The sequence below is a fragment of the Pteropus alecto genome, unplaced genomic scaffold (genome assembly GCF_000325575.1).
Source record: "Pteropus alecto unplaced genomic scaffold, ASM32557v1 scaffold157, whole genome shotgun sequence".
In the NCBI taxonomy this organism is placed as follows: Eukaryota; Metazoa; Chordata; class Mammalia; order Chiroptera; family Pteropodidae; genus Pteropus; species Pteropus alecto.
This window is the reverse complement of record NW_006440626.1, coordinates 578,381-593,038: the sequence shown is the minus strand read 5'-3', so window position 1 is coordinate 593,038 and position 14,658 is coordinate 578,381. Positions and strand designations below refer to the sequence as shown.

The 14,658-nt window shown below is 58.9% G+C and overlaps 1 protein-coding gene and 1 long non-coding RNA gene across 3 annotated transcripts in view; both read left to right on the top strand.

The window, feature by feature from the left end:
- Window positions 1-17: 17 nt before the first annotated feature.
- LOC112484217 lies at window positions 18-9,563 on the top strand. Of its 2 annotated transcripts, none has more exons than XR_003047940.1 (3): window positions 18-1,454; window positions 1,512-3,409; window positions 3,610-9,563. It is a non-coding gene; the product is annotated as an uncharacterized LOC112484217 (long non-coding RNA). The 2 variants fall into 2 exon arrangements; XR_003047939.1 differs by having other exon boundaries at window positions 18-1,511; window positions 1,565-3,409.
- An 826-nt stretch (window positions 9,564-10,389) lies between these two features.
- Window positions 10,390-14,658, top strand: part of FBLN1 (fibulin 1) — a 66,621-nt gene continuing 62,352 nt past the window's right edge. The window contains exons 1-3 of the mRNA XM_015593600.2: window positions 10,390-10,483; window positions 11,078-11,238; window positions 13,393-13,685. Coding sequence (XP_015449086.2) covers window positions 10,390-10,483; window positions 11,078-11,238; window positions 13,393-13,685 — 548 coding nt within the window. The remainder of the gene's footprint in view (window positions 10,484-11,077; window positions 11,239-13,392; window positions 13,686-14,658) is intronic.

Sequence of the window (14,658 nt, the reverse complement as noted above, 5' to 3'; positions counted from 1 at the left end):
TCCCGCGCTGCGCCCCGCGGCCGCCGAGGCCCCGGCGACGTGCCCTCCCCCTCCCCCCACTCCGAGCTCGGGTCCTATCACCTCGCTGGTGTTCGGGGCCTGTTTTAGGATCCCCCTCAAACAGCTCCCACTGCAGGACCTCACACCCAGTGTGCCCACCCCGGCGCCCACGCACCCCGCCGCGGCCGAGTGCGGGATTGGCGAGCCCCCTTGTGACCCGCTCTTTGCGTCAAGAGCGCCCAGGGCATATCTTTAGGCACCCCGAGATAGGAGCTGCTGTGTCCAGCTTGCCGACGAGAAAGCAGACTGGGGAACAGCAATCTGCCCGAGAGACAAAACCAGTGACGGGGCGGGAGTGGACCCGAAGAAATCCGAGAGGAGGGGAGCCCGCGGAGCTGTTCAGGGGGGGTCGCTGTGTGTGGGGAAACCACGGCCTGCTCCCCTGGGACGCAGAAGCCAGGAGACAGAGGTTCGGCCTGGCGCCCTTCTCCGCTGGGGCTGCGGGCCAGGCCACTCCCAATCCCACCCCGGGCAAGCGGGATGATCTCCATCCGCAGACCCACCGGGCCTGCCCCAGGACTGACAGCTTGGGGGTGGCAGGCACCCAGCCGTGCCCTTCTTTCTCCCAGAATCCTCAAGGCCTAGCTCCTGGGGGGTGACCTGGAGGCCCTGAGGATCAAAGCCATGCCCTCTGACCTCTCTGCTGACCCGCGGCTTATCAATCATTAGCCAGGACTGCCTTCCTGGTAGCTTTGTTGCCCCTGGGGCCAGGCCCAGACAATGGCCCTGGCCACCCGCAGAGTCCCAGACTCTACATCTGTGGCTTAGTTGAATTCCTTTTAACTCTCTGGTGACCTCACCCTCCGACTTGGTCAGAAGGTCACTAGATCACCCTTGGAATCCCAGATTCTTTATCTCTGGCTTAGCTGAGTTTTTAACTCTCAGGTGACCACCCTCATCCTGAGTTAAAAGGTCACTTGTCCCAGCCAGTGCTGCCCAGGGGGTGCAAGCAGAGGCCGAAGGGTGGGCGGGGGCTCTGCCAACGACCTCCACCTCCATTCCAGGCACGTCCTGGGGGACATCTCATGGGGGAGATGGCGTTGGGGAGGTGCAGGGCTCAGCCACCCCGCCCCCAGGGATCACAGGAGGCTTCTCGGAGGAGATGGTCCTCGGGCAGGAGCTGGTCAGGCGGGCATTCAGGTGACTGCTGACTGGGGTGAAAGTCCAGAGGGGGTCTCGGATCGAGGGTCACACAAGACTCTCCCGTTGGAAATGGAAGGGGCCCCAGAGATCCCCTGTATTTTACAGACGAGGAAACTGAGGCCAGGAGAGAAGGCGTAGTTGACCTCTCCTGAGCCTGAGACCCCAGGTGTCCTGTGAGAACGGTCCCCCCCACAGCCTCGCCCCGCAGCCTTTTGTTCCTTTTGGGGAGGTCCCTCTTTTGAGTCTAAAAGGTTTGGTATGGTTTGGGAGAGTTAGAACACTGTTTGGTTTCTTTCTGCGGCTGAAAGGTTTGGTATGGTTTGGGAGAGTTAGAACACTGGTTTCTTTCTGCGGCTACAAGCTCAGAAACTGTACGGTTCCCTGAAGCCCCATAAGGCCGCGGGTGGCACTGTCCCCAACCTCTGCAGTCAAATGCTCTATCCCTGAGCTACACCCCCTTACCGAACCACCCTCTGGAGAGCAATATTAGAGTAATCGGGAGAAGGCCATCACGCAGTGAGGACTTCAGCTAATCTGCTGAAACGCTTGGTGATTCTGCCACCAAAATGCCATGCCAAGGGTCACAGCCCAGAGGAGCCACGGGGCGGGGAGGTGGGAGGGAGCGGAGAGCAGGGGGCTGTGTTTTCTCCAAGACATTCTTGGCCTCGGGCTCAGACTGATTACAGAGAACAAAGGGAGAGAGGACTTGGCTTGCGAACATGTGGCCTTTGCCTTCCCCGCTGCTCCTGGAAGTTTCCCAGTCGGTGGCGTTGGCCAGATGGGCCGTGGGGGCGGCTGGAGCATGAAGACGAGACTTGGGGTGTCTCTAAGGGCAGTGCCAGGGCCTCTTCCGTGAGCCCCACAGCTCCAGGTCGTGCCCCCCGCCGGGCACTACCCGAGGCCCTCCCCAGCTCAGGGCTGCTTTGCTGTCCCAGCATGACTGTAGTGTGTGTGTGTGTGCGTGTGTGTTGGGGGGTGGGGGGCGGAGAGCATGTCTCACTCATCGGGTCCTAAGTGCCATGAGCCTTTGTGGGGCCGCAAACAACTGCCTGTCACCCCTCAGGAAAAGCCCATGGGCGCCATGATGGTTTTCTCATTTCTAACCCGTAGATAACAAAACTCACTTCCGAGGTTTCCTTGAGGCCTGAGGGAGAGAATATAGGACGGTGGCTGAATTATTATTATCTGTTACTTGCATTGTGCCCTGTCCTGGGCGAGGACAGTATCCTCTTCCCCAAGATTGCTCTGAAGGTCCTGGTAATACTGACTTTCCCCAGGGCAGGAGCTGGGAAAGAGCTGGCGAGTGCCCAAGCCATATTGGTAAAGGTCATGCAAAGTGGCCTCAGTTGGCCTCCTCAGGCATTCCATCACCAAATACTCACTGAGGGCCAGCTCTGTGCCAGACACCATGCTGAGTCTCGGGGATACTACAGGGGAGAGACCTGGCCCTCCCCCTGGACATCCAGAGAAAATGAACAAGCACAAGCCGACTCCAACTTCCAGAGTCAGGGAGGCCTTCCTGGAGTAAGCAGCATGCAAACTGGAGTGTGAAGGAGCAGGGGTTGGCTAGGTTTGTGGGTAGGGCTGGGAGGAGGGTGGGGAGGGTATTCCCAGCAGAGGGAATGGCACGGGCAAAGGCCCAGATAGTGAGGGAGAACATGGGACTCCCAGGAGCTTCCAGGAGTTCTGTGCCCTCCTGAGGACAGCTGTGCCTAGGAACTGCTCCAGCAGCGCCCCCCCCTCCCCGCTCCACCACATTGAAGGCGGGGCTCTGTGAGCAAAGGGTGTAGTGAGCGGGGCGGCTTTGCAGGTAAAGTTTTATGGAAACAGTTCCAAGAGGGTGCACAATTATTTTGCCGGTGTATTTTATATGAAAAAAATGTTTCTTTTGCAAAACAGCAACGTGTCACAATTTCATTAATGAATGCTTGTGCAGGCTCTGTGTGGTTCCTTGTGAAGGTCTCAGATGTGGCTATGTAACAGAACAGAGGTGGGGACACCCATTATGTTGACTTTCCTGGGATCAGGGACCCTTCAGCCTAGAGGGGAGCGCAGAGATGAGGTGTGGCATGGAGGTTAAGTCACATGTCCCAAGTCGTCCAGCCCTCAGCAGGCACGGTGGGGCCAGGGGCTGCCTGGAGGGCCGGGAGGGCCGCTTGCTGGAGCGTTGAGCCCACAGTCTGGCCCGGCCCTGCGTCTCCCTCAGGTGTGGTCTGAGTCAGTGCCCCCCCCATTCAGCCTAGAGGGGAGCGCAGAGATGAGGTGTGGCATGGAGGTTAAGTCACATGTCCCAAGTCGTCCAGCCCTCAGCAGGCACGGTGGGGCCAGGGGCTGCCTGGAGGGCCGGGAGGGCCGCTTGCTGGAGCGTTGAGCCCACAGTCTGGCCCGGCCCTGCGTCTCCCTCAGGTGTGGCCTGAGTCAGGCCCCCCCCGCCCCGCCTTTGCTGCCATCTGGGGTGGGGCACTGGAGCCCCCGCAAGGGATCATCAGCTGGCAGTGCTCCTCTGGCTGCAGGGGGAGGCAGTGCATGTGGGGATGGCTGGCTCTGTGCTCAGGACTCTGGGAGAGGTCTGGAACTTTCCACGGGGGAGGGAGAGTCGCCACTTTCCTGGCACCTCTGAAGGAAAGGGCAGGCCCTGCGTCTGAAGAGGACGCCCTGGAAGTTTAGGTTGTGTTCCTGCTTAATTCATTGGGACGCTGCCCCCAGTCTGGCCAAATGACCCTGCCAGAGGGCTGTGCCGATATGGCCAGTGCCAAGAGTCAGGAGACAAGATTCCCGCCCGGCTTTGTCCCTGACTTCCTGGGGGACCCAATGGGCGAGGGCAGTGGTCATTCTTTCCTGACTGCCAGGGCCCCAGAGCCTTCTGTCCCCTAAGCAAAGGGCTTATGACATGTGCTGCCGCCTGCACTGCCGGCCCCAGGCCACTCAGAGCGGACACTGGACACTGCACAGACGGGGCCTGGGCCCTCGAGGGTCCTGCTTCTCCTGATGGGTGGCAGAGAACCAGCCTTGGCGACCTATGGGTCCTGAGTTTTATGATGGGCACCTGAGGACAACTTGGGGAGGAATGGTCTATCTACCTGGATACGGCAACTGAAGATTAGCTGGTCCACCTTCTTGACACAGATGGGGAAACTGAGGCCCAGAAGGGGGAAGTCGCCTGTCCGCGGTCACTGTGTTACTAAGTGGTGTCATTTGTAGGCTGTTTTCAGTTCTATTCAGCAGACATTTCCTGAGTGTCTCCCGGGAGCCTGGCTTGGCCCCTGGTGGATATCATCATGTGTCAGTTTCTCCATCCATTTATTCGACAAGCACTCAGCGAGGAGGCAGTGCCCAGGCACGGGGCAGACAGGGTCCCTGCCTCACGGAGCTTTCGTACTGTGTGTTTCCTGTGGCTCTGGACAAAATGACTGCAAATCAAGTGCCTTGAAACAACAGATCCGGTCTCTCGCAGAAGGCAGGGAGCAGGCAGGGCCATGCTCCCCCTGACCCTCCAGGCCAAGGTCCTCCCTGGCTCTCCCAGCTTCTGGGGGCTCCAGGGCTGCCGGCCACGTCACTCTAGCCTCTGCCCATCTTCACTGGCCTTTACCCTCTGCTCTCTCTCCTGCGTGTCTTTTATAAAGACGCTTGTCATGGGATGTAGGGCTCACCTGGATAATCCATAATGATCTCATCTTGAGATACTTAATTACATCTCCAAAGACCCTTATTCCAGGAAAGGTCCCATTCACAATTTCGAGGGGTCAGGACGTGGAGGGCGGGGCCTTAGAAATGAGCCTGTGGGCTGTGAGTTTCATCCCAAATGCTCTGGGAAGCTGCTGGTGGCTCTTAAGCAGGAGAGTGACGTTACGTGACTTATATTTCTAGAAGTCACTCTGGGCAGCTGCGTGGCAAATGGGTTACAGGGAGATAAAGAGTGAGCCGGTGTGGGGCTCTTGCGGGGTCTCAGGCTGGCGGTGCCCTGGGCGGGGCGGGAACCAGGAGGCTGGCGAGAAGTGCGCAGACCTAGTGGGGTTGGGGGTAGCGTGGCCAGACGAGACTTGGCGAGGCAGGAGGAATAATTCAGGCTGACTTGTTATTTTGGCTCAAGCACTGGGTGGATGCTGATTGCTGATTGCTAAGCTGGGGAAGGCCAGTTGGGGCGGGGGTGGGAAAAGTTAGAATTCCGCGTGGACACTGAAAATGGCCTGTTAGATGTCTGTTCACCCCTTCACGGACATTTATTGAGTGCCTGCTTGGGCCAGGCACAGAGCAGGGTGCAGAGTGAGACAGAGCCTGTCACAGACCTGAGACACTGAGCACAGTTAACCATTCGTGCTGAGTGCTGGGAAGTTTGGGGTGCAGAGAGACCGGGCAAGAAAGGAAATGCATCTGCCCACGTTCGTTGGGGTGCGGTTTGGGAGGACTTCCCGGAGGAAGGGACCTTTGAGCTGGTGTGGATGTGACTGAGCTAGCCGAGTCGAGGAGTGGACCTGGGACCATCCGGCCCGCAGAGTCCCAGCTTCTGAAGCCAGGTGCCCAGGACACGTGACAGGTGTAGACACATGGCCAGAGAGGTGAGAGGAGATGGGTCCTGCAGGAGGGGACTCTGTAGAGACATCAGGGGCTGGGGACAGTCCATATGTCCACTGGCCTTGGTCATAGGAGGTCACTGCCTGGGCCAGAGCGGCCCGGAGGCAGCAATGTGGAAGATGCTTCTCCCTTTCCCAGGACTGCCTTCTATCCTGTCTTGCTGCCTACTTCTAGCTGGTTCGATCCAAGACCTGTCTCTCTGTGACGGGTGCTGGGGACAGGGCCTGGAGCCGTAAGAGCGGCCTCGAGCTTGCCCTGCCTCCTGGGGACGTCGGGTGGCCTTGAAGCGGGGTGTGGGCCTGTCCTCATGCTAGACCCGCAAGGGACGCAGAGGCACAGGGACCCAGCCCATCGACACACCTGGCGTCTCCCTGGGCTGTCTCTGGTGCCAACCTCGTCCCATGCTCAGGGCCTGGCGCAGATGAGTTAGCATAGCAGGCAGAGTGGGAGGCCCAGGGGGACCCCTGCTGGCTTCCCAGTCATGCGGGTCTCGGGCCCCCTTTTCAGCTTTCTGCTGCAGCTTTCGACAGTGCCAAATGGAGCAAATGGGGTGCAAGCCTGCACCCCCAGGACACGTCCGGATCCCATTCGCATTCTGAAACACCTGCCTCCGTGTTTTTGAGCCTGAGCAGAGGAAATCGGGAAAAACGACTTGCTAGCTCGCTTCCAGTGACCCAGCTTTCTCCCCTTGTAATTTATGCACAGAGCCGTCAGCCTTGTACGTTGCCAGATGAGGGTGTTAAAATATAAAACAGAGACCCAACCAGCCACCACCTCGTAGGTCACCATGTCCTATGCAGAGAGGCCATTTGAATGCCCCGGATTCTGGAAGGATGAGGTCTCGGAATAACAGAAAGCCTTTTAAAGCGAGTCAGGCTGGCTTTGTGGAAAAGCTCCCGTGGTGATTTTTCTCATCCCTCGTTTTGTTGCAATCCAGTGGAAATTTTGTCAGGCCAGTGCAGGGTGGAGTTTGGAACGCCTGTGTTCGACTCCCCGATTTTCCAGACGAGGAAGCCGAGGCCTGCTCTTGCTCCAGGCGGAAGGACGCTCGACTGTGGGGTTGTAACCAGACCCCAGGGCCTCGGCCTGTCGCACCACAGGCAACCTGGCTGTTCCATCTGAGCTGCTCCCGGCTGACCGGGCATTGCCCAGAGCCGCTGTGATGTTTATAGCCAGCAGAAGTTCATTCTGGAAGTTTCCACTCGAGGAGCAGGGCAGAAAGAACCCCTCCAACTGCCAGCATCTGTAGTTTTAGAAAGACCGTGTCCATATCTTTGCCACTCGACGAGACCGTCTGCTTCTGAGACCGTGAGCCTCAGAACATGTGACATGGCCTGGCATCAGTCCGCGCCATAATCCGTGTGAAGGCTTCGTTCACCTGAGAAATTTCCTTTTAGCTGCCCTCTCAGGTGACAAATGGCATCTGATGCCTGTGAACCAGGCAGTCCCTATCTTCCTGCTCACCAGTGACTTAAGGCAAGAGTGTCCCTTTCCTAAAGAGAGGTGACAGGTGGGGTGTCAGCCATCTGATCTGTGTCAGCCTCCGAGAGTGTACGATTCCTATAAAACAATGTTCTCCCCATATGGGTGCGATAACTAATGTTTTTATTTTATTTTGGAGATTCTGGTTTCTTCCATGGTCAAGTTCTGATTTAATCTCTTTGCCTGGGCTATCGCGTCCGTCTTCCCAGCCCAACGGGCGCTGTCAGCAGCCCCTGGCACGGAAGGTGAGAAGGGGGTGCGGTGAGGTTTATTAGCAAGGTGGGGCCGTGCCCGGGCTGTTTGAACCCACCACGCTGCCTTCCCCTGCAGTGCGTGAGTCCGGGCTAGCGAGGTTTTGCAAAAGAGTTTATTTTCCGTTTATATTTGGCATTATGCCTCATGGACCTAATCTACAGTCAGATGATAGAACCAGAGATTTAAATTGCCGGATTGAAGCCTCTTCTCAGAAGAGAGGGAAACAATCTGAGAGAGAAGATTCCAGACCGGCCTGAGGCCCTGCTCCTAAGAGCACCCGCAGCCCAGTGACACCACTGAGCGACCGGTGGGCACGTGGTGGCTGTGGGTGGGCTGCGGTCACCTGAAGTAACATCACAGATGTTGGCATCGCTCCCAGGGCTCAGGGATGGAAGAGGCAGCGATGGTCTCGTTTGCCCAGGTCACCAAGGGCCACTCCGATGCAGCAGGTCTGGGCGTGGGACTTCTTTGGTCGTGTGCCCTCTGGAGGTGGTACTGCTGGGGGTCTGTCCATATATGACCTGTGTCCAAGAGTGGGGCCGTCGCCTGGGAACCCCTCCCTCTTTCTCTGGTGCTGACACTGCTGAGTTCCTCCTGTGTGTGGCCAGGGGAAGTGGGGCCTCGGCACTCCGGTCTGCCCTGGGCTCTAGGAATGAGCAGCCCCCTCTGCTAAGGGTTTGTCACACTCCAAGGTGACAGTCACTTGGCTCAGCTCTTCCCACCGAAGTCTGCGAGCAGCTGGGCCGACACTGAGAAGGCCTGGCTTCGGGGTATGAAGGGAAGAGCAGACAGGGTGGGGGGCGTCTACTGACATACCCAGGAGTGGAGGCAGGAGGGAAGTGTCTCCGTGAGCCTCAAGCAGTCCCCAGCTTTGGTGAAGGAGCGTAAAGCTCAGGACGCTGGCTTTCAGATGACTGAGAGGTGCCCCCACGATGCAGGGGCCAAAGCCAGGGCAAGTCTGAGCATCAGGCTCCCTGGCATCCTCGTCCGTCCCACCGTCCACTTCCGCCACCCGAGACTTGGGGAGGAGGTCCATTCCCCTGGGGATTTTTGTTTTTAACTTTTAAATCATCTTTTATTTGGGTTGCAAAATTTCTTTGTTACTTAACGTTTTATGTGCTCTCTTTTGAAATCTCATAGCTTGACACGTAAAACACTATCAACCACGACACTGCTTCACAGACCTTCTTAGACACAACTTGCCAAATGAGCCCTGTCTGCTGGCTCCGGATTAGTGCGTTAAAACCATATCCATTGAAAAAGGCGAGTGAATTAATTGGCAGAACATCCGAGTCCTTTCCTGATGAAGGCAAACCCCCAGGCACGAGGCGGGGAGCCCAGCCCGGGGACCCCGCCCCACACTCCCTGGGCCACCGCGCCTCCCTTTCCGAACTGATGTTATTTCCGTCACCAGAGTAAGGCTCCTTTATGACAAAGGGGACAAGTATGAAGCCAGCACAGGCCACTCTTGCTGTTGCTCTCTCGTTGGGACGTGTCTCGGAGATGTGTACGGGGCTGGGGCGGTCACGGGCTCGTCGGTTCCAGAGAGCCTGACCCTGTGTGGTCTCAAGGCAGCGCTCGGACGGAGGGGGGCGGCACCTCGTCTCTGCACGCAGGTTACTGACACATCTCTTCTTGGATGAGACGCGCTTCCGACCGGCTGCAGATGGCACGTAGGTTGGCATCTTGAGTCACGACACCAGAGTGCCACGCGGTGTCCCCTCTCTCCACCGGACCCATCCTTTCCCTGCAGCTCAGTTTTTCTCTGATGGGTGGGAGGCCACTATCAAGGCCAAGAGAGTGGCAGGTCCAGTCTCAGACCCGAGCCCCCAGCATGTCCCCGGCTCTTGCTGAAATTCTGTCCAGCCCTCCGTTTTGTGGGGGTTCCAGCCAAGGGGGGGGTCCCTTGGGGATCACTCCCTCTGATCTTCTGCAAGTAGCCTCAGTATTTCAAGGGTGGTCTTGGGGATCAGGCCCCCAGTTAACTAATAGGTGCTGAGCCTCACAGTGTCCTGGGCGTGGGTGGGCGCTGTAGGGGTGCAGAGAGGGGAAAGAGTTCAGGGGGAGGCAGACTAGAACAGCTTCGGAGGCCACTGGAGCCAAGCCTGAGGCCTGCCTTTGCCGCTCACTGGCCCCTCCGGCTGTGTGACCTCCTGCTAGTCACTTAACTCTCTGAGCTGGAGTTTGCTTATCTGCAGAATGGGGAGCTTAATGAACTGGCCTTACTGGGTTCTCGTGAGAATCGAGTAGGATCCCAGAGAGTCCGGCGCTGTGCCTGGCACACGGTGAGCGCCCAGTAACGAGGGGACAAGTATGAAGCCAGCACAGGCCACTCTTGCTGGTCACTAGCAAGGGCGGCGAGGGCGGGGAAACTGTGTTGAGGGTCATCGTGACAGGACTGGGTACTGTCTGCAGGTGACGGGGCTGGACAGAGAAGGACCAGAGCCCAGGCAGGAGAGCGTCTGGGGCTTTGAGTGACAGCTGAACAATGCAGACCTGGCCAGGTACTGGTTTTGGGTGGGGGAGGCATAGTCCTGTGGAGTCGGGTTCGCCTTAGCATTTATGTTCACGTCACCGTTCGCCGACTTCACTCTGTGCGACTTCTTCCGTTCTTAGTGATGCATGAAGTCCAGGTCCCGTACCAGTAGTCAGCGATGTGACAGTTTGGGGGCGGGTCGCTCAAGGCGTGCAGTTTGGACGAGAGTGGCGAGTGGAGACGGAGGAGGAGCAGAGCAGGAAGCCGAGGCGCAGAGTCAGACCGCGCTCTGGGGGCGGCCAGCTGCCAAGTGCGGCCCTGTGTTGAAGCCCAGGTCTGCTCGAAGCCGAAACCTTTCTCCACTGCGCCCTGCGGTGGCCCCAGCACTCCGGAGGAGCACGATGGAGACGGGGCCTCTTGCCTTTAAGCCGGAGCTCTCAGCTCGTCCCCAGGTTGACCCCTCAGCCTTGACTGGGAGCCTGCGAGCTTTGGCCAGTGAGCCCGGCTCCAGCTGGCCACTGGGCCTGGCTGACACGAACACCTGGTCATCCTGCCGCGGTCACAGCTTCGGCCAGGCTCTGAGCAGGGCCGGCAGCCCGCCGCGGGTGTCCGGTGCATGGTCTCCCTTTGACTCGGCATCTCTCTCTCGTGCTCTGGCCTAAGGAACGAATTGTGACTTTAGGAAGAAATGCTAATGAATAAAGACGTTCAGCCAGAGCTGTTGGTCGCTCATAGTGAAAAATCCAAAGTGACATGGATGCCGGGAGAGGGCAGTGGCCGGAAACGATGCCACTTCTACTTGACTGTGTGACGCCGTGTGCCTGGCACAGTGGCATAAAAACGAACTTGAGGGGCCTTCTCTGCGGGGCCCGGCACGTGTCAGGCTGTTTATTTCGATGAGGACGTGATGCTGTGCCCGGTCTCCTCCCAGCCGCCTCCTCGTCACCGCCCAGCCTGGCCGTGGTCCCTGGTGGGCCCTCCTTCGGCCGATAGGGCACCTCCCACCCAAGGAGGGCGAGCTGCCCCGGGCAGCTGGGGGTTCCCACCCGGCCGCGGCCCCCAGACAGCTCTGCTCTCCACACATTGCAGCTCTGTGGCTGCTTGGAGCATTCCAGGGACATTCCAAATTTCTGGGCTCTGCGGAGGACTTCACATTTTATTGTCCTGCCGAGGAGAAGGTTCGGGGTGCTCAAGGCTCCAGCCAGAATCACTTCTGCATCTCAGGGCGCAAAGTTCTCGCCCCCGAGCAGGCCGCGGGAGTCGGAGCCTCAGCGGAGCTTGCTTTCTCAGTCGGAGGGAGGCTTTGGGGCTGCCGCTCGCCCATCGTGGAGGATTCCGCACCCCGAGATGGGGCTGTGGCTGCCCCGTCTCTCATGGACAACGGCAAGCAAATCCCCTTTCTTCCTTAACACAGAATCCGGCCCCTGCCCCCCGAAGTGCACAGTGTGCTCAGAACTTCGTGAGCTTTATCCATCTTCTTAGCAACTCTAGGGTCTTTCGAGCCCGATTTTACCACCCAGGAAGCTGTGGCTCGAAGAGGTGGGTCACCTGCCCAGGGTCATAGAGCTGGATGGGAGCCCAAGACTGACTCCAAAGCTTAGGCTCTTACCGCTCGGCTCTGCTGCGTGCCGGCATCGTGCCAGGGTGTAGAGGACGGGGGACAGGCTCAGCTCTCAAGACAGTTGTGTTTGGGGGGGCAAGGCAGACCGAACGTTGGGAGACCGTGGGTTGTGCTGCACGCACTCCGTGTGCTGTGGGGGCAGAGGGCCACCAGGGCAGGCTGCGGAAGGGGCTGGAAGACTGCCCGGGGGTGGGCCAGGGCCGGAGAGAGGCCGGGAGAAGCCGAAAGGGGCGAGACCACAGGCAGGAGAGCTGAGTGGGCCCTGCTAGTGTTGGGGTAAAGGGGGAGCCAGGGTTGGCTGTGTGGGGGAGATCAGCCTTCGTGTCAGGCCACGTGGTTGGGTGACCATCATCCCAGGAGTGAACCACAAGCCACGTTTTATCTGTGACAGGTAACGTCCTGTGTTTTGTGAATGCTTTTAAGATCAGCCGTACCAAGAACGATTGAGGGGAGTGTCAAGGTTCTCTGTCGCTGCTGGCTCTCCCCCCTGCTGGCCGTCCCCCCTACTGGCTCTCCCCGCTGCTGGCCATCCCCCCTGCTTCGGTGCTGCGGGGCCTGTGACTCCAGAGTTTTATCTGAGCCCCAGGCTGTGACGAGTCTCCCACGTTTACCAAATGGTGTTGTCGGGGACGAGGAGAGGGGATTGCTGTGGGTGGCCGGAGCAATGGACCAGCAGCCTCTGTGGGGTGGACCGTCACCCCAAACCAAACCACCTCGGACTCTCTCTGCCTGGGAGAGCCGGTGGGAGTGGAGGCGGAAGCCCGCGGAGGGGCTTGAAGCTCTGGCCTTTGTGAGGGCGGGATTTGGTTCGGGGCGAGGTCCCCCTCCTGGCCGCGTGGGCACTGACCGCCGGGGTCTCCGTGGCAGTGCGGTCTCCCCTCCCGCACACAAAGCGTGGTCCGGATGCAGTTGGCGGAGGCACTCGGTGGGGGTTGACAGTGGGGAGTCAAAGCTGGTGTTAGGTCTCAGCCTCGTGCTGAGCCCAAGAGTGAACCTCTTGGGGCCACCCGAGGGCTTCGCCTTGGGAGGAGAATGAGCTCAGACAGGACACCTGTGACCGCCAGTGCCGAGAAACGCGGCCAGGCCTGCTGGGATTTACCCCATGGGGCACTGGGCAGCCACCAATGAGGAAATGGGTTTCTCGAAGCACAGCTTCGAAGTTTCCTGCCATGAGGTGGCCTTCTGCCCAGGCTGCTTGCAGCCACCTGAACCCCTATGCTTGGGTACCTTGGTGCCTGGCTGCTCCTCCCTGGGGGCATGGTGGGGTCCTCTCCTTCCTGGAAGCCGAGGGGCCCGCTGGGGCAGTAGCCTGGAGGGGCTGGGCTCCGTCTCAGCCCTGGGGCCAGCTCCTGGCCCGCGTGAGCCTTCTGTCTGCCTGTGAGCAAAGACGCGTCTTGTGGCAAATCCAGGGAGGAAACCATCGCCCACCTCAGTTTCCTCATCTGCATGACCCTCTTCCGTCCCCCAAACCTTCAACCCCTTCATCTTGCACTAGGAGAGGGGTCACATGGCCTGGAGACCCTGACTGCTGGGCTGGGTGGCAGCTCGGCGACGTCTCTGCCAGCAGCGCCTCTGGACTGTGAAGGCGGGGACCGCCATCTGGGCAGGGTCCTCGTCTGAGTGTCCACCGTGTGACCAGAGCAGGGAGTCAGCTGGGCGAGCATGGAGTTGTCAGTTACTTTGAGATAGCTGAGGTTTCAGGCCTTTCTGGGGAGGAGTGGGGTGTGCGATCTCAGCCCAGGGTCCAGTGAGTGTCCAGTGTGGGTTTGTTGAGTGACTAAAGGACCGCACGTGCTCATGGCCCTTTCAGACCAGCCTGACGCTGGAGTGCAGACCTAAGGGCCTCCAGGTGGTGCGGGAGAGAAGGGAACCCTTGGACACATGTGGGCGATGGCGCATCAAAGGGGACCTCGTGCGGAGTGAGTGGGGCGTCGCCCATCCCCAGTCACCCCGTTCTTTTCCCTGCACAGGGGGTGCAGACGTCCTCATGGAGGCTTGCTGTGCAGATGGACATCGAATGGCCACTCAGTACAAGGACTGCTCATTGCCGTACATCTCGGACTCCAAGGAATGCAGGTACGTTTGTCAGTGGCCACCATGGGACCAGGATGGCGTTCCACAGGAGAAGGCGTGGGGAGGAAGGGACAGTGTGTGCCAGACCCCCCGAGAGGTCGGGTATCGATCTGCCCAGGCTGTGGGAGGTGCGGTGGGCAGGTGACCCCGGCCTCCCTCCTCTGTGCTCCCACTGTCCCCAGAGGGGACTCGGCTCACCCACCCCGTGCTGTCCTCTGATTGTCCAGGCGTCTGTCCCCTTTGCTGGGCTGCAAGCCCGAAGTTCTGGGAGTGTAGCTCCCTCTGCACAGCTGGATACAGTGGCCAAGTCAGTTTCCTCGTAAGGAAAAGCGGGTGATGAGATCACATGACTGGAGGTGCTTTGCCAATAAAAGTGTGGACTGCCTTCAGACCCCAAAGCCGCAGATCAGCCAGTCCAGAGCAGAGTCCTCCAGGCAGCTGCCCACCTTACACAATAGCCAACATCTGGGCTGAGTATTTTTCTTAGTTGGCTCAAGCTCTCTCAAAGTTCTGGGAGAATATAAGCTTAGAATAAGTGACGAAGATATGGGATGTTGCTCATCATCCTAAAAGTAACTGTAAAAATAACGGCAAGCTTTTAGGAAGCACCCACTTTGCACCGTGCATTCGATGCACGCGATCTTATTTAACCCTACTGTTACCCCCATTTTACAGACGGGGAAACTGAGCTTTCCACAGTCCCCACAGCTGGCAGGTGCTGGCATCAGGGTTTGGACCCAGGTCTGCTTGCCTGGGGAGCAGAGGTCGGAGAGGCGAGGGGATGAAGGCATGCCATCAGCTGCCATCGGTTCATTTCTCCGCCTCTGTCCGGAGGCTAAGCGGCTTTGCCGCGGGGCGCTGTGGGCTGGCTGGGTGCAGAGCTGCCGCGGGAAGGATGTGTGGGAAGGCTCTCGCGCCCCATCCTGGACTTTGCATCTATGCTGGCATCTAGAGCGGCATGCTGCCGGCCAGCAGT